The following is a 20,467-nucleotide window of genomic DNA, read 5'->3' as shown; positions in this document are numbered from 1 at the left end:
AAAGGTATCTTTCATTTCCCAATTCATTTAGATTTAGGAAGTAATAGCCAGCAGGTCTGGAAAGACCAGTTACTCAATTAAACATTCCTTTATCTTTTATTAGTGATGTTTGCCAACTTCACAGCTGGTTATTTCCATGGCTGCACAAAGAGGTCAAATTTCATCACCCCCATATGCTATTCCTAACATAAAATCTATAAAACAGAGTTAAATATAGTTCTTTTTTTTTTTTTTTTTGAGGCACGGGTCTAGCTATTTGAGAAATTGTCAATATTAGTGAGATGTATTCCTTCAAAAAACTCTATAACATTATCAAGTTGATACTCCACAAAGAGAAGAAAAAAGACACCAACTAGAAGAAAAATAAAAGTTATAAATACGTTCTTCTACTCAAGAAGGAAAAGATATGCTCAATTCATTAAAATTTTTTTCCAATAACCATTGTTAAGATAAAAATTTGCAGCTGAAGAGAAAAAAAAACTGTCATATTAAAAAAGTTTATCTACTTAACACTGTTTATTCTCCAAAGGAAAAGAATTTTGGACCATAGGTTTTGCATCTGCAGTGCTCAAATCAGCCTGACCTATCTGACACCCATTAAAAGCTGAGGTCAAGTCACTGATCCAGATAAGAGGTTGTAGTTCAGTACTTAAAACTCTGGCAATGGAAAAGTCATTTATATCTGCTTCCAAAATATCCTATGAATACCATAAAAGGTTTATAGTGAATCTTGAGAATTTATTGGCATCCATCCTGATTTGAGCCTGATTATCAGCAGTACTGGTAGATATCCCATTCTCTATTCACTTGACCTGTGTCACCCTTCCAACGCAAAATCTTTTCCAAAGTTCTTTATCATAACCAAAATCCAAAAGTACTTTGTAGACTGTACGTTAAAATATGTATTTATTCTTTTAAAAATAATCTCTCATCCTAGGGTACAACTGCATTCTATCTTGCACTATCATTTAATATAATGCATTGTGGAAAAAGTGTGTACCCTGGACTATAGTTTCAAACAGGTTTGATTTCAAACTCCATGAGGTACTTTGTGACTCAGAGCAATAATTTCTCTAAATCTCAGTTTATCTTCATCCATTATTATCGTATCTCTCAGAAATAATGAACTATTTTCAAAGTGATAAAGTGCAACATAGGTTTCATTTGGATGAGGGTAGGTGGAAGAGACATCTCATCCCTCTATTCTCTTGCTTTAATGGTCATAAATTACTTGCTAGATTTAGTGAACAGTTGCTGACATGGCACTTCTCTTTACCATCATCTAATTCCCTTTGGTTCTCCTCTATACTTGATCGCTGGAGTTCTACTGTGGTGTGGCGGGTTAAGGATCCCAGTGTTGTCACTGCAGTGGCTTGGGTCACTGCTATGGTATGAATTTGATCCCTGGCCTGGGAACTTCCACAGGCTGTAGGCATGGTCAAAAAACAAATAAAACAAAAATTTTAAAATAAATGATCTTTTTGCCTCTCTTACTGTGTTAAAAAGACAACTAGCTACTTAAAACCAAAATAACAAGATTGTATTGTGGAGTTTATTACAAATGGAGATGTAAAATATAGAACAAAGTAGACAGTGTGCTATATGGAAGGTAAATGGAATTACACTGTTGCAAAGTTCTTACATTTTCCATTAAGTTGTACAATATTTTGTTTTTGTTTTTGTTTTTTGACTTTTTGCTATTTCTTGGGCTGCTCCCGCGGCATATGGAGGTTCCCAGGCTAGGGGTCAAATCGGAGCTGTAGCCGCTGGCCTACACCACAGCCACAGCAACGCGGGACCCGAGCTGCGTCTGCGACCTACACCACAGCTCATGGCAACGCTGGGTCCTTAACCCACTGAGCGAGGGCAGGGATCGAACCCGCAACCTCATGGCTCCTAGTCGGATTCGTTAACCACTGAGCCACAACGGGAACTCCAAGTTGTACAATATTAAGTCTATGTGAAGTATGATAAGTTAAGACACAGATCATAGTCCCTAGAGCAATAATCAAAAAATAATTCAAGGAGTTCCCTTTGTGGCACAGAAGAAGCAAATCCAACTAGTATTTGCTAGTATAGGCTGCAGCTGTAGCTCTGACTCAACCTCTAGCCTGGGAACCTACATGTGCCTCAGGTGCAGCTCTAAAAATCAAAAAAAAAAAAAAAAAAGGAGTTCCCGTTGTGGCTCAGTGGTTAATGAATCCGACTAGGAACCATGAGGTTGCAGGTTCCATCCCTGGTCTCGCTCAGTGGGTTGGGGATCCAGCATTGCTGTGAGCTGTGGTGTGGATTTCAGACATGGCTCAAATCTGCTGCTGTGGCTGTGGTATAGGTGGGCAGCTATAGCTCTGATTGGACCCCTATCCTGGGAACCTCCATACGCCACAGGTGCGGCCCTAGAAAAGACCAAAAAAAAAAAAATCAAAAGACAAAACTAAAATTCAACAAAGATATTAAGATAAAATGTTAAATATATTTAATCAATCAAAGAAGTCAGAAAGGTAAGAAGGTAAACACAGAGCAGAGTCTACAACTAGAAATAAACCCAACCATATAAATAATCATATCAAAGGTAAATTGACTGAACATTCTATTTATTTACTTATTTTTTTATGGCCTCAATTGTAGCATATGGAAGGTTCCAGGCTAGGGGTCAAATCAGAGCTGCAGTTGCAGGCCTACAACACAGCCACAGCAATGCCAGATCTGAGCTGTGTCTGTGACCTACACCACAGCTCACAGCAACTCTAGATCCTTAATCCACTGAGCAAAGCCAGGGATTGAATCTGCATTGTCATGGATGCTAGTCAGGTTCATTACCACTGAGCCACAATAGGAACTTCTACAAAAGGGATATACTTTAAATATATAATATTTAAAATTAAAGTCACAGAATATATATGCAGTATTTAAAATTAAAATCATAGATAGGTTGAAAATATAGAAAAAATACCATATGAGAACTAAGCATAAGAAAGTTTATATGATTATAATAATATCAGAAAGAGTCCAAGATGAGGAGTATTACTGAGATAAAGAAGCACATTTTGGGAGTTCCCACTGTGGCTCAGCAGTAACGAAGCTGACTAGTATCCATGAGGATATAGGTTTGATCCCTGGCCCTGCTCAGTGGGTTAAGGACCCGGCATTGCTGTGAATTGCAGTGCAGGTTACAGACCCGGCTCGGATCTTACATTGCTGAAACTGTGGCATAGGCCAGCAGCTGCAGCTCTGATTTAATCCTTAGTCTAGGAACTACCATATGTTGAGAGTGCAGCCCTAAAAAGAAAAAAGAAGCATATTTCATAACGATAACAGATTCAGTGTATCCACATGACATATCAATGCTAAGTACATACACATTTCAAAAGAGAGCATCAAAATATAAACGCAAAAGCTGACAGTATTAAGGTTAAAACAGAGAAATCCATAACCATAGTTGGAGAATTTAATATCTCTCTACTATAATGTATAAATCAAAGAGGGGAAAAGCCCAGTAAGGACAAAGAAGACTGAATCATAACTATTGACCTACTTGACATTCATAGAGCACTTAAAAATGTAAACATTATTCTAATATGTATGTGGGACATTTGTTAAACAATTAGCTTACGTAAAGTTAAGTTTCAGTAAGTTTTTAAAATTGAAATTTTGGGGAGTTACCATTGTGGCACAGCGGAAACGAATCCAACTAAGAACCATGAGATTGTGGGTTCGATCCCCGCCCTTACTCAGTGGGTTGAGGATCTGGTGTTGAGTGAGCTGTGGTGTAGATGACAGATGCTGCTTGGACCTGGCATTACTGTGGCTGTGGCATAGGCTAGCAGCTACAGCTCCAATTTGACCCCTAGCCTGATAATCTCCATATGCCATGGGTATAGCCCTAAAAAGACAAAAGACAAATGAATGAATGAATGAATAAATAAATAAATAAAATTAAAATTTTGATCGAAAATTTTTTGCTCAAAAAAGTCACAACAAATTAGTTAATATTTTTAAAGGAATAATAATGAAAATACAGTATAACAAAATTTACAGTATAGCTAAAGATGTGCTTAGAGGGATTTATATTAGAAAAGATGAAAGTTATAATTACCTAAAATGAAGAAAGAAAAAGAGAGCAACATTAAATCCAAAGAAGGTGGATGAAAGGAAATAAAAGACAAAAAAAAAGGAAAGAAAGAAAAAGAAAAAAACCCAGAAATAATAATAAAAGTTAAATTAACATTGGAGAATAGTAGTAAACTTGATAAACTAAGCAAAATGGTCGAGTTTTTTTAAAAAGGAGCAAATTATCCTTATCAAGAAAGAAAGAAGATATGACTAGACAGAAATCAGATGTTAAAAGGATAGCAATGTTATACTATGAACAATTACATGCCAATAAATTTGCAAATAGAGAAAATACACAAATTCCTTGGGAAATGAAACTTATCAAAACCACAATTTGACACAAGAAGAAATAGGCAAGCTATGTAATCACTTATCTTTAAAGAAATTAATTCTTAATTTAAAAATTCCCAGAAACAAAACTCTAGATTGATAGTTTCATTGGTAAAATTTATCAAAATTAAAAGAAGAATTTCAACAATCTTATGCACCTGAGAAGATGGAATACTCCCAACCTATTTTAAGACTATAATCTTTAAATAATCTGATATAAACCAGTATAATCCTGACACCAAAATCTAAGAAAATTTAAAAACCAGTACTTCTCATGCACATATACATAAAATCCAAATATTAGTTAAATGTGGTAGGCTGAAAAACGGTCCCCTAAAGATGTATATATCCTAAGCCTCAGAAGCTATGAATATGTTACCTTGAAAATGTGATTAAATTAAGGATCTGGAGATGGGGAGATCATCCTGAATGATAGAGGCAGGCCTGATGTAATTATAAATGGTCATATAAGAAGGAGCAAGAGTTCAGACAGAGTAGAAAGAGATGTGACAACACTATGTAGCTTGTTCTAAAGATGGAGGAAGGGGCACAGACGAAAAAAATGCAGGTGGTTCCTGCATTTTAGAAGGTGGCATAAAACAAAATGGCTTTTCTCCTCAGAGCCTCCAGAAGAAATAAGCATTGCTGACACCTTGACTTTAGTTAGCTCGGTGAGACTGGTTTTGGATTTCTGATCTCCAGAGGTATAAGATAATAAATCTGTGTTATTTTAAGCCACTTAGTTTGTGGTAACTTGTTATACAGTAGCAACAGGAAACTATAAACAAGGGTTATCCTAGGGCTTATCCCACTAAAACAAACTTTTCTATTCACAGTATTTCTGACATCAAATGTGTGGGGTTTCTCCTCACACCAAACAACCAATTCTCTAACTCTGGATACCAGAAGGGTGTCCTACAATTTAATTCAATTCTGAGACCAACTGTCAGACAGCACAGACCCCACAGGTTAGTGCTAAGTCCCACAAGACTGCCTCCATCTCAGATGCTAGTACTTTTGATCAACTGGCTATAAACTGAGAATCTACATTCCCTTTCTCAGGTTTGATAATTCAGTATAATAACTCACAGAACTCAGGGAAACACTTTATTCATATTTATGAATTTATTACAAAGGATATAAACAGCCAGATAAAGAAGTAATAGGGCAATGTTCAGAAAGATCCTGAGTACAGGAAGGAGATTCTGTCCTCATGGATAAGGCGTACCTCGCAGCATGTGGATATCGGCACCAAGCCAGAGGCTCTCTAAACATTTTAGCTTAGTTATTTTTATGGGGGGTCATCAAATAGACATGAATAAATATTAACTCAATCTCCAGCCTTCTGTTCTCCCAAGAGGATAGGGATGGAACTAAAAGATCTGAGGTTTTATTCAGTACCAGTCCTCATCTTGAAGCTCCCCAGGAGCCCACCAAGGGTCATCTCATTAGAACAAAAGGCATTGCTATCACCCAGGAAATTCCAAGATTCAGGAGCTTTGTGTCAGGAGCCAAGGGCAAAGATCAAATATTAGAACAAAAGATGCTCCTAGCCTCCCTATCATTGAGGAAATTATAGGCATTTTAGAACCTCTGTGTCAGGAACCCAAGGGCAGAAACCAGATATATAGTTCTTCTTACGTCACATCCAGGAATGCAAAGTTGGTTTAACAAATGAATTATCAGTCAATGTAATTCTTCAACTTAACATAATTAAGGAGAAACACTATATGATTATCATAATAGATGCTGAAAAAACATGTGAAAACATCACTCACTGATCCACACTTTAAGATTATTGGCAATGAGTATCATGTACTTCAAGGAACATATGAATAGGAAGTTACTACTAGATAGAGAGGATTCTAACACAAGAAATCTGCAGTGGGAGACTAACTTACTAAGATTCTTCAGGTGCTAAAGAGTAAATAGCATCTGCAAATTCTCTCAGGACTTTGTCATGCTAATTATTTTGGTAAAGATCTAAATTTCAATAGATAATTATTTTACCATATTCTTGAATTGGCCAGCTGCTCTCTTTCCATTACTTAGAATTACATAGCATTTTAGAGGTGTTCAATCCATTTTTCACACTATACACAGGATCATTTTTCTAAAATACAAATCTGCTCATGTCATTTTTTTCTGTTTAAAATTTTTTAATTGCACACAAAGTCCATATTCCTTGGCATGTCATGTAAGGTCCTCATAATCAGGACTCCTGTCTTTCACCAATTACTATCATCACCAATAGTGATATGTCCCCAGCCCACGCACTCTAAGTATCTTTATCTCTCATACTACCCTCCAGTCATTCTCTCAGTATCCGACTTACATTGTGAGGGTCATGCAGTCACATAACTCTGTCATCCGTATGCTCTTTTCTAAGCCTCCAGTACTTGCTTTCTCCTCATCCTCCTACAGGGCTGGTACTATGTCTTGTCTTTATGGCTCCAGTGTATAGTACTATGTCTGTCATATAATTGTGTTTATTGAACATATGTTGAATGAATAAACTTACCTATCCTAAGTTTTCATAGAAAGTGGCCAAAATTTCCTGACAACCAGTTCATCTACTGTAAGTGCTTCATAAGTCAAAACAACTAAAGCAAAGTTGATGAGTCTCATTGATAAATATTATTGAATGTTATGCATAAGTAAGTGTACCCTTGCCTTTTTGTTCTAAATGTGGTCTTTTGTATAAGCCACATCTGTTGAGGTTTAACCTTACTGACATTATTATTAATTTACATAATATTTTTTGGAAGATTTATCCTTGTTATGTGTCCCTTGTCACATTCTTAGTTTAATTCATGCTTTGAACCTCATGAAGATCACACAAAAAAAATCTCCTTGTGCTTCCCGCAGGGAGTGGGGAAAAGTAGCCATTTAAAAACATGCCCAGGAGTTCCCGTTGTGGCACAGTGGAAACGAATCCAACTAGGAACCATGAAGTTGAGGGTTCGATCCCTGGCCTTGCTCAGTGGGTTAAGGATCCGGCGTTGCTGTGAGCTGTGGTGTAGGTCGCAGATGTGGCTTGGATCCCGTGTTGCTGTGGCTGTGGTGGAGGCTGGCAGCAAGAGCTCCAATTAGACCCCTAGCCTGGGAAGCTTCATATGCCTTGGGTGTGGCCCTAAAAGGACGAAAGACAAAAAAAAGAGAGACCAGATAATTTTTTTTTTTTTTTGTCTTTTTGCCTTTTCTAGGGCTGCTCCTGCAGCATATGGAGGTTCCCAGGCTAGGGGTCTAATCAGAGCTGTAGCCGGTAGCCTATGCCAGAGCCGAGTCTACAGCTCATGGCAACGCTGGATTCTTAATCCCACTGAGCAAGGCCAGGGACTGAACCTGCAACCTCATGGTTCCTAGTCGGACTCGTTAACCACTGAGCCACGAAGGGAAGTCCAAGACCAGATAATTTTGTTCTCTTTAACAAGGCCCTCAAGGGAAACTCTCTCACCAGAGCCTAAGTGACCTGGCGGAAGGAAAATACTTGACTCCAGCCTCTCTAGCCTTCCTGTCTCACCTTAGGGGGCCCAGCAATAGGAAGCACTGTGAAGGTCACAGTCAGGGGCATGGACTCAATAAAAGACTGAGACCTATTTCTAGAAATAAAGAACATTTCCCCTCCTTTACCTATCAGTAACGCTCCTGTATAATATTAGGGGAATGCAACTAAATGAACTGCATATTTCAGATCTTATTTAAGAAGGAGTCTCTAGGAATACTCAAAGATAACTGGGGAGACAAAAACAAGGATGCCAGAGGAAATTATAGTCTCTTACTAATCTTTAAGTTGTACTTGTCATTTTGTCTCTCAAAATCTCTATCAGGAGCTCAGTTTCTCATCCAGGAACCCCATAAACAGCCTAAGCACATAGCTAAAACTTTACTCACTATCTTTCCTAGTACCATGCACACTCGCTCATCCCTTACTTGCTCCCACTTCCTACCTCGGTTAAAGTATACCAAAACATTCACACACCTAACACTCCACTGAGTTCCAAATCCTATTGATTTAACAGAGCAATTCCAAAAGGGAGGTTGAATTTCCTCACTGAAAAATTAAAGAGCTAATGTGCAAGCTAGTCAGGTGACTTAGTGGAACCAGGACTTAATACAGCACATAATTAATATAATCCAAATTAGAAGTGTTAGTCATAGTTACAGGGTACCATTGGATCACCTTTAAATAATTATGCATGAATGCTCTGGGCCAATACAAGAATGATAAACCAGTAATAAGATTAATTATTAATTATACACATACATACCTAATACACATTAACACACACACACTCCCCTACCTGATATTTGTTGAATGAATGACTGAATATATTTTATAAACACAATCTTGGTTATGCAGTCTAAGGGGAAAGGATGGTACAATACATTACTGGGCTCCTTTAATTCACTCAGCCTTTCAAATCCATGATATGTGCATGCAATTACTGGCACATTTTGTGAAGCATCTATCATCTCTGCTGCTTAATGCCCACAATGAAGTGAGAAATAAATAGGAAATGCAATAAGCACTACTGATATATGGATACTTAAACTGTTTTCTATTCTTAACGTAATTGTCTTTATCATTTAGTGGCTGAGTAGGTAGATATTATGATGCAAAGCAGCTGGTGCTGATAATGGCACACAGCTCACTTCAGAAAAAAGAACAACGCAGCAGCTTTGAAGATTTAGCACAGGTCGGCATTAGCCATCATTTTCTCTTTTTCTTTTACACTTAATATGGACTCTGAAACAAACCCAGAAATCTGATTGTTTTTGGCAACAGAACCTTGTAGTTAAGTTCAATAAGCATTTTTTTAATGTGACTGAAAAATGTACTAAAGGGCTGATATTGTTTACACTGTTCAAAGTATTTTAATGTAGTTTCTTGTAAAAAAGAAAATTCTAGTTATTTTCTCCAACACTGATTAACTAGCCTATAAGCACACTGGCATGTTATTCCTTTTCTTTTTCTCTAATCTAGTCCATTAGTTTGTTTTTCACTTTGTTTTGACTCAGCATGCTCGCTGCACACCTAGAGAGGACATGTGGTAAGAAGCTATTTTCCATTCTGTTGAAGATCACCATTTAAGAGTCAACACATCAGATTATAGCTGACTCCTAAACAACTCAGGTTTTGAATTTCACAGGTCCACGTGTTCGCAGATATTTTTCAGTGTAAATATCAGTGTTCTACACGATCCATCGTTGGTGAACTACAGATGTGGAACAAAGTGGATATGGAGGAACCACAGATACAGAGGAACTGGTATCCAGAGGGCCGACTATAAATTCGACTTAGATTTTCAGTGGTAGCAGGGGTCAGTTCTCCTATGCCCACATTATTCAAGGGTCAACTGTACTTTCATTTTTGTATAGAGTATAACGCTAGGTAGAGGAGGGAGAAGAAAGAGGACCTAAGGGTTTTATTGTATTATTAAAATAAAAGTCACATATAGAACAATGTAAGTTAAATGCCATTTTAAATATCAGACATATACATTTTGGTCCTTACATTATCATTTGCATTATCCATCAGCAGTATATGTGGGGAAATTTTAAACATATAAAGATTTTTGAGGTTGCTCATTTTTTTTTTTTTTCCCATTTCTTGGGCTGCTCCCACGGCATATGGAGGTTCCCAGGCTAGGGGTCAAATTGGAGCTGTAGCCCACCGGCCTATGCCAGAGCCACAGCAACACAGGATCCGAGCAACGTCTGTAACCTACACCACAGCTCACAGCAACGCCGGATCCTTAACCCACTGAGCAAGGCCAGGGATCGAACCCGCAACCTCATGGTTTCTAGTCGGATTAGTTAACCACTGAGCCACGAAGGGAACTCCCCTGAGGTTAATCATTTTTAACATAGTTCAAAAGTATAAAATGTTCTGTATATTTTTTTAAATGTTTCAAAAACAAAAGGCACATATAAACACTCAACAATAAAACAAATTCTATCATTGGTGTCTGAAACAAAATATATTTAATAATTGATATGGACTGGAAGATAATTTTTGGACTACTCCAAAAAACTCAGAAAGCAGAATCCCTGTAAATCATAAAATAAACAGCTTTGGTATAGAGAATTGCTTTCCTATTAAATTCTTGAAACCCTGGGACCAGGTTTAAGATGTACTGGTACTCTAATCTACTCTCAATTTTCAAGATGAAGTAGAAAATTCTGAAAAATCAGCCCTTACTTTATTTTTCATCATAGTTTCCAACACATAAGAAACTTTTAACTTGATTTACATATTGCTAACCTAGCAGTATGGTACAAGAGCAACAACTAGATCAGTGTTAAGAGAATTTAAGCTTCCTGGAATCAGCTCACAATTTGAGTCTTTACCAGTTATCCTACCAGACTTGTATTTTCCATGGACATTTATTTTCACCTTATAAGTCATGTACCGTAACATCTGATTTCAAATTTTCCTCTTTTCCATAAAATAATGCAGTATTTTCCCCTCTCCCAAAACAAGGTGATATAAGCTAATGAGATTTTGAGAATAAATTTTCATGCTTTTATTTTAGTGAATATATGATCATGTTAATAAAAACAAATTACTCTTTCATACTCTATTCATAATCAATTTTAAACTCAGAAGAACTTAATATTCCATCTAAATTTTAATGTTAGTATGTAATTTTTATGGGTGTGGTAAGGAGAAGAGGACCTTAGCACAAATCTCCATATTTAGTTTTTCATTGACTGTCTTTTTGCAACTCCATGAAGATGTGCTTAGAAATAGACATGGATTAACATCGAGAAGCTATAAGCAGAAAATGTGAATAATTAATGCATTCTCAGCTTCAGGTAAAATGGTATTAAATCTGATAGGGCTAACAATATAAAACTTTCATTGAATAATTGGATACTACCATTGCTCTACTCATCCACCAAATCAGCTCTCCACAAGCCAGAAAAAAAGAAATCAAGAATAACTATTTGGAGCTTTGTGTTAAGAATTCTTTGCTTTGCTCCTGATCGAGCTCCTTGAAAGGAATGTACGGAAGCAAGAATGTTCCAGAAATACCAACAGAGCATTTGATTTTGGGACCTGATGTTCTCTTTAGGGGTACTTTTTTCATTCTTTTGAAAACATTGAAAAGAAAGAAAATACTACTACAAAATATTTTAAAATGTTCTTAATGTGGCCTACAAATCCTGCATGATCACTTTGTCTACCTCTCCATTCTCTTGTCTAGTCATTTTCCCTTATGCACGACATATACCCTCCAAATACTTGAGTTTTAACGAGGGTTTTGAAGCATTTTCTTCTCTCTGTCTCGAAGATTCTCCCCTCTTCACATCTCACTCTCAATGTCAATTAATGTCAAATATTACCTTAAACATCACTTAGAAGGTTATTTACCTCTCCCAGACTTGGTAATGTCCTGTTATAAATTCCTATTGTTTTCTGTAGCATTTACCACCATCATATCTATTTATTTAAAAAAGGGGCCACAAATTAGTAGCCTACTGGCCATAATCAGTTATACCTGGTTTAAGTGTTACAGTTTTTAAAAATTTGAGCCACTGTTTACAATTTGGAAATTACACATAAATACTATGATAACCCTATTTCATTTATATTTATTCCAAAAAGAAAAGCAAGAAACTGTTAATTAAACCCCACCCATGATCAAAAAAAAAAAAAAAGATCACTTCTTATTGCTCTTCTTTCCCACTTTTTCACCATAAGTATTGTCAAAAGTATCTAAAAAATCTAGGAAACTTCATAAATTGAACTGAATTGCTCCCTCATTCTCCTATTCTCATCACTTTCCAGTTCCATCTTGGGGATAAACAGGAAAATAATAAGACATGGCTTTAAAAAGTTTGCATGTTTTAGTACTTTGCTCTATTTCTTAGTTTTTAATAACCTATTTTCTTTCAGTCCCAACATATTTGTATGTTATTTGAAAAAGAAAATCAGCCTGGATTAGTTATTATAATACAATAACAGAGTTGCACAAAAAATGTACTGTTTTCATGAACTATTCCAGGCTATGCTAAATAATGATAAAGACTGCATTATAAAAGTTCTTTAGGTCAAAATAGATAAGTTTCTTTTTCCAGCTACTTAAGATATCAACATAATATTTTTGAGGAACCAGTGAAGTGATACATAATAGTGAGATACTACCAGTATGTCATGTATGTGTTGAAAATGAAAACTTGTGTGAAGACATAGGTAACACTGAGATAAAATATTAACATTTTACTTAAGACTTTCTTTCAACAGCGCTTCTATAATAAAATATATATATTACAATTAAGATGTTTCAGCCAAATTCTAATTTCTTCCTGAAAATAGGATTTGAATTTTTCATATGTGCAAGTCTCTTCAATATACTCAGTATTTCCTTAAAAAAGTTTATACATACATATTTCTTTCTTTTAATGTATCTATTTTAATCTCTGTGAATAAATTGTGTTCTTCTATAAAGATTTCCTAGTTTCTCTCTACAGGTTCTCTAAGAAAAACTCCTTTCCTGCTTTTAAAGACTCCTATCTTTTAAGATGCTCCACTCTATAACGATATGAACTCTAAGAATTTATTTCAACCATAATGACATAAATATGTTGAATTAACTTTCTGTTGTACAAAGGCAATATACCAACAAAACAACAACAACAAAAAGAATTTAAACACCACAGCTACTGCAAATCCAGTCTTAAAAAATTATCATTTTGGTTTTTTATTCAGATTATCATACTCATCTTGGGAACTGCTTGGATGTAGCTTCAAAAATGAGTTGTTTTTTTTTTTTTTTTTTTTTTTTTTAAGTCAGCCAGATGGACACTAAAGCAAAATAACATCAGAGAGAGCAGGTTGAATCCTGACAGACTTCATCTTATAACTGGGCTTAAAGGGTGGTAACCTTGGAAACCGTTCTCTTAACACCAGTGGCCAACATCCAGTATTGGTTGGCACTATGAAAAACTCAGTATTTTTTTCAAAATACCCTACCACCATTTTGAGATTATGTGAGAAATGCCAAATATATTGCTCTCAGGGTTATTTCCTCTAGTACTAAAATGACACACATTCCAATATATGTCAAGAACTTTTAGCAAAATTTTCTAGCACCACTTGTACTTCCTTGGAATGTAACATCATACTATATCATTTACTACAAGGGAACAGAAGTTGGAAGCAGTTTTTTGGCAAAAAATAGTAATGCCTTTCTGCCATATTCTCTCTTCAAGAATTAAAGGGTTAGTATAAAGTTAAAGAAGGAACTCAGAAAGACTGAAGTTTACACATTTTTTGCATGTTTAAAGTATTAAATGCTACGTGTACTTTAGAAAATAGTTATGCATACTTGGTACCAGGTTTTGTATCAAGTGCATTATGTATATTACCTTTTGTGCTCACCTTAGCACTAAAGCAGATATTACTATCTCCACTTTACTGAAACTTTCATAATGAATAGGATTTTCTTTCCAATGAGATTAAAAATCTGCCCAAGTTTACACAGCTACTATATGCCAGAGCTGAGATGTGAACTTTTATATAATTTACAGACTACTCTTTTCAGTGGCAGAACCACACTGTAAATTTCCTAATTCACACAGGTAGTGAGTGGTGCAATTAGGATTCAAACCTATATGTTTTGACTCCAAACACTGTGCTCTCTATCCATTCTATTATACTGTCTATGAAAAATGAAGAGATATTTTTAGTCCTAATATACATTTAACACTGAAGGCTTACTTGACTTCTTAAGTAATTCCTCAACTGATTTTGCTAACAAGGACATCTGTATAATTCATATCCACCTTAGCAATTTACAGAAAAAGCCAAATAGGGTGATTCTCTGTTTATTCTACCAATATGAAAGCATGTCATAAAAAAGTGAGGAAAATCATAATAATGATGATACTTACACAGAACTTGCTCTTTGCTAGGCACTGCTCTAAGTTATTTAGATATACTGATACATTTGGTACAACAACCCTAGGAGGTAGGTACTATTATTATTTTCATATAATCAGGGTTAAGGAAATAGATACAAAGTAATATCCCTGAGGTCATGAAACTGTAAGTGGTAGAGCTAGGCTATGAAACCCAGGTGACCCGGCTCCACATTCCATGCTCTTAACCACTAGGCTATTGGGCCCCTCTTCGGAGAGAGACAAAGCTGAAAGGACAATTAAAAACACACACATACAAAACCCCACAAACTTATTTTGTTTACAAGGTTACCAACGGGATGGTGTTTCTATCTTTTACCATCAACAAGTGTTTTGAATAGTGAATTCACTAATCTGATTCAGCAAAGAATTTAGTTAAATTTGTTCTGATTGCTTACTTATGCCTTTAAACTCAGTTAAGTGGGGATTTCAGTAAAGCACAACATATTCAGCAAGTGCAAATTAATGTTTAATCCTAATCTATCTTTATCTACAAAGTCTGTCTCAAGAATTAAGGTGAAACATAGAGTTAGCCTATCTATCCTTTTTTTTGGTGTGGACTTAATAAATGGCTTTTTCTTTCTTTAAATATGTTCTGAATTATGTAACATAATACCTTGCTTAGAAAGGGCACATTCAGTGTATTTGTGTGTATATTAATCTCACTTTTTAGAACTTTCCATGACCACTTCTCAGTTTCTTCAAGCATCAATTACAATTTAAAGGACTCAACATGAGGAAAAAAAAAAAAAGACATCTTTTAGATCAAATTAGGGAAGACATCCCAAATTCAGTGCACTGGGATTAAAAACAAAACAAAACAAGGCATACTGAAGGGCAGAGTTCGCATTTAAACTCCTCCCCTTTTTAAAGTCACATTTTCTTCCCCAACTGGAATCAAACACAGTAACCAAGTAAGTGACAAGCCAGAATAATGCAGTAAGGATCAAGGCAATTCACATCAATAGGAGGCATCTATTTTCATTAGTAAGTAGTGTTTACCTTTTTGATGAGTCAGTTCTAACATATATTCTTACTTTCTGATTTCAGAAATAATCTTATTTTAATGGACAAGCAGAGTTACCACTAATCTGCCTATGTAATATGAAAACAGATTGCTTCATCAGTAACTGGAACTTTTGTGGATGGAATCAGAAAGGTATTAAATTTGCCTGACTTGAAAATGCAAAATCATCATTCCTTATATATTACTTAGAGCTGACAAGATAAATTCCTTTAATCCTAATAAATCATCCTTTATTTATTCTGGCAAGTTAGGAACAATGGGAAAACATCTGCAGGGTACAGATAGTATTCATAGTTTGTTAAACTAGATCTCAGTAACTATTCACCTCCAACAAAAGAAAAAAAAATAACTTGATTTTCATAATATCCCAGAAAAATAACATAATGACTAAACTACTATTTATTCATATCAACATTATTAAAATTTGATAAATTAGAAAGATAGTGATACTTTTAATTTGAGGGGAAGAAGGGAGAAGTTTTAAATAAATCCAATAATTTTTATTATTTTCTTAAAAAGGAAAAAGAGAAATAGTGAAGTACCAAGTATAGCTCATCCATTAAAAATACAAATTGGGGTAAGTGGCAAGTTTCTTATTTTTCCGGAGAGTGATTATTAAATATATAATCTTAAGAAACCTTTCTTCTATTCATTGTTTGGTTTTCAGGCAGATTTATCTTGAGTAATTTTAAGTGTGTTTATTTTCAACAATTACTTGTGCCTGCCTGAAAATATGGAGAACAGCAATAAACTTATATAAGGTTTGGAACCAGTGAAATCGTTTGAAGAAAGAATTTTTCTACCTGAGAAACATTTGATTTCTGAAAAAAATGTAGGTTTTTTTCCTCCACAGATTGGTACGCTTTGGTATCCTATGGAACCATATTACTTTCATCTTGTCAACCACTGCATCAAAGCTTAAACCATAGTTGCATTCCGTATTTCACACTTAAGCATTCAACTCCGAGATTTACAAGCTCCTCACTTGTGAATACAATATTTGGCTTAACTAACTATCCTGCATTGTATAACACCGAATTTCCCTGGAGTGTGATTTGCTTTCTCAAGAGGATGGTGTTTCCTTTCCTCAAACTGCCAAATTGTTAACAAGCAGCTGTGGATAGGAGAGAGCAAAGTTCCATGTGAATTATGTCTTTGTATAAACTTCGATTCTCAAACACTTTCCCAAGTGGCCTTTATTTACTTTCTATCAGCTAAAGATAAACAAGCCTATCCTAAGCAAAAGGCAAATATGTCAAAGCACCCCCTCTCCTTTACCTTTTTGGTGGCATTACATGATAACATGAAGGTAAATGACAGTGAGCTAGTATGACCCAGTTTTGTATCTACAATTCTGGGCTAGCAGAAGAGGTAGTATACACAGGAGAGAATACTGAGAAGGAGGATGAGGCTCAAAATCAGAAGAGATATTGAAGGCTTGTATGCTTATTTTTGTAAATTGCTGTAAGAATTGTCTCATTTTCCTATAATTAAATTTCATTTGGTGATCCCATTTATTTTATTTTATTTTTCCCTTTCTGGCTGCACCTGCAGCATATGGAAATTCCCAGATCAGGGACTGAATCCAAGCCACAACTGTGACTACACCTCAGCTACTGCAACACAGGATCGTTCACTTGCTGTGTTGGGCCAGGGATTGAACCTGTGCCTTTGCAGTGACCTGAGCCACTATAGTCATATCCTTATCCCACTGTGCCACAGCAGGAACTCACTGGTGACTTTTACATATCTAGATCTATATCTCCATACCTGGTAAATCAGAGAAGAGAAGAATACACTCATTAAAGCCATTAGCCAAAAGCCGGTCACGCAGCTGCTGAAGAATCGCTACACCAATACAGAATGGAAAGGAGGAATTCCCAAGTAGTAAAGTATCCCAGAGGTGGAAAATTTTGTGCAGTGGAAATACATCTGTAAAATGACAAATATAAATAAATTAATTAAAAATTTAAAAAGTGAAACAGTAACAAGCTGCTTCACTAGACATATGATAATCCCCTTATGGTCAAAACTATTAAAGAATAAATACTACCAAACTGTTATAATAAAATGTTATTTGGCCTTGTAGGTTTACTGCTTCCTAAGGTATCTTAAAAAATTGAAAATCAGATTGATCAAATAGATGACATTTTCTAACCTCCATTATTAATTTCAGTTAGTTGTTCCATTCAATATATTTCTTCCTAGAATTTTCCAGTTATATTATTCTTGCACATTTATTAGAAGAATGTTAGTATTGTTATAGATTCAGTATCATTACACTTCTATTATATACTCTAAGAAATGCTTTTTGAAATTCCATCAATTTTCTATTTTTTTGCAACTTTCTTTTTTCCTTTAACAGTAGTCTGGATATCTTTCTAGGCCAGTGCATACAGATATACTTTAATATTCCATTTGTCATATGTACATACCTAAGCAGGATATCTACTATATTAATATATAATTGATTAAAGCATTACTTATTCACATAAACTGTTTAATTTCTAGAGGAAATCTAGTTTAGGAAATAAAAGTAATAGTTATTAGATAATCTGTAAAAATTGAGTCTGATTTGGTAGTAAAATTTGTCTTCCAAAATTTTATGTAAATATAGTTAATATTAATTTATTTTTCAATAGAGAGCAGAGATTTTTTTTGAATGTCATCACATGTAAGATAGGTTTTCATCCAATAGAAAGAACACTTTTTTTTTTTTTTTTTTTGTCTTTTTTTGAGCCACTCCCGTGGCATATGGAGGTTCCCAGGTTAGGGGTCTAATTGGAGCTGAGGCTGCCAGCCTACGCCACAGCCACAGCAACTTGGGATCCGAGCAACGTCTGCGACCTACACCACAGCTCACAGCAACGCCGGACCCTTAATCCACTGAGCAAGGCCAGGGACCGAACCCGCAACCTCATGGTTCCTAGTCGGATTCGTTAACCACTGTACCACGACAGGAACTCCAAGAACACTTTTTTGATATTCAGTAGTCAGAACAATTGAAAATTTTTTTCTACCCAACTAATACCTTAGAATTATCTAAATATGTTTATGTAATTAAATTAGCTTAATATTATTGTCACTGAAGTATACTGGGGAAAAATGGAGCTATTCCTTTGCTAATAAAATATAAAAAGAAAAGGGAAAATACTTACGAGTAAACATGGTGAGAAACCAAGGGATGGCATAAAGCTATGAGAGAAAAAGAAAGGGATGTATGGGAGAGATAAAGAGTAAATAAAAGAGGTAATTAGTATGGCTTCCAACAAAATGAATGGTAAAAAATGTTCTACGTTTTTATCTACTTCACTATTAAAATAAAAGAGAATATATATAATTACAATTATTGTCAAAAATATTCTATTATATAATGATATCTATTACAAATGCTGCAGATCACTCTTTTGCCAAGGCTTATTCCACAGAATGTCTTCATTTCACCAAAGGACACACTCAAGACAGTGTGTAATCCAAACACAACATTACTATGCTAATACTAATTTCGAGGTCAATTTTTCAAAGGAGAACTTTTGTTCTTAGGAGAAAAATATTCCTGAGATTTGAATATTCCTCACTAGCGTTGAGTTACCCATACTATTTTTTTTGAGACATGATGTGATGATATTTGAAAATTATCCAAAAGGTCATATTAAAATGTTAGGGAGTGGGAATTTGGGGTCAATATATGCAAACTATTGCCTTTGGAATGGATAAGCAATGAGATCCTGCTGTCTAGCACTGGGAACTATATCTAGTCACTTATGATGGAGCATGATAATGTGAGAAAAAGAATGTATATGAGTATGTGTGACTGGGTCACCTTGCTGTACAGCAGAAAATCGACAGAACACTGTAAACCAGTTACGATGGAAAAATTTTTAAAAATTAAAAAAATTAAAGCATATGCTTTCTATTAACATTTTCTAAATTAATGGAGAGTTTCATAACAGACTAAGAGTAACGAGATCTCACAATGCAATGATTTGCTTCTTCAGCTGAGTGACAAATTTATTTATTTATTTATTATTTATTTATTTAACTATTCTGGTTAATCCCAAGTTAACCAGAAATGAAACACACACATATACACATACTTTCAACTAATTTCGTGAGATTTTGAAAGTGAGAAGTCATTCTTAATTTCTAAAAGTAGAATAAAATATCCTTTGTTACTATTGAGTATCAAAAACCAATAATTTATAGAAAAAATTATAATACAAACCAGAATTTCTTCATCTCAGAACTATTTATATTCTCGGTTAGATAACCCTTTTAAAGTGGCAGGTTGTACTTTGTATTTCAAGATTTTTGCAGCAACCTAGCCTCTTCACTGGATGCCAGTAGAATTTGCTCAGTTTTCCAAAAATGTCTCAGACCTTACCAAAATCCCCTGGGAGGCAAAATTGCTCCTGAGTGAGGACTACTGTATAAATCTTAAAGAAACCAATAAGATTCCAGATATAAGTGATGTCATATGGTATTTGTCTTTCTCTTTCTGACTTACTTCACTCAGTATGAGAGTCTCTAGTTCCATCCATGTTGCTGCAAATGGCATTATTTCATTCTTTTTCATGGCTGAGTAGTATTCCATTGTGTACATATACCACACCTTCCTAATCCAATCGTCTGTCAATGGACATTTGGGCTGTTTCCATGTCTTGGCTATTGTGAATAGAGCTGCAATGAACATGCAGGTACATGTGTCTTTTTTAAGGAGAGTTTTATCCACTTATATCTGGAATCTAACATAAGGCACAAATGAACCTTTCCACAGAAAAGAAAATCATGGACTCGCAGAATAGACTTGTGGTTGCCAAGGGGGAGGGGGAGGGAGTGGGGTGGTTGGGGAGCTTGGGGTTAATAGATACAAACTACTGCCTTTGGAATAGATTAGCAATGAGATCCTGCTGTGTAGCACTGGGAACTATGACTAGTCACGTATGATGCAGCATGATCATGTGCGAAAACAGAATGTGTACATGTATGTGTAACTGGGTCACCATGCTGTACAGTAGAAAAAAATATTGTATTGGGGAAATAAGTATTAAAAAAAAAGAAACCAAT

General features: G+C 35.3%; 1 protein-coding gene across 6 annotated transcripts in view; it reads right to left on the bottom strand.

The window, feature by feature from the left end:
* The window catches only part of TBCK (TBC1 domain containing kinase), a 223,947-nt gene that overhangs the window by 84,220 nt on the left and 119,260 nt on the right, over positions 1–20,467 (bottom strand). For all 6 annotated transcript variants that reach the window (XR_014813250.1, XM_021101698.2, XM_084973265.1 and 3 more), the window contains 2 exons: positions 18,559–18,595; positions 17,171–17,332 (listed from right to left, as the gene is read on the bottom strand). Coding sequence is in view for 5 of the 6 variants with exons in the window: in XM_021101698.2 (XP_020957357.1) it covers positions 17,171–17,332; positions 18,559–18,595 (199 nt within the window). In the remaining variant the exon portion in view is untranslated. The remainder of the gene's footprint in view (positions 1–17,170; positions 17,333–18,558; positions 18,596–20,467) is intronic.

Source organism: Sus scrofa, chromosome 8, assembly GCF_054392235.1.
Source record: "Sus scrofa isolate SSC_HxYL_T2T_F1_AM1 chromosome 8, Sscrofa_HxYL_maternal_Yorkshire_Landrace_v2.0, whole genome shotgun sequence".
Taxonomy (NCBI): Eukaryota; Metazoa; Chordata; class Mammalia; order Artiodactyla; family Suidae; genus Sus; species Sus scrofa.
The sequence above is the reverse complement of the archived record's forward strand: the minus strand, read 5'-3'. Positions and strand labels throughout refer to the sequence as shown.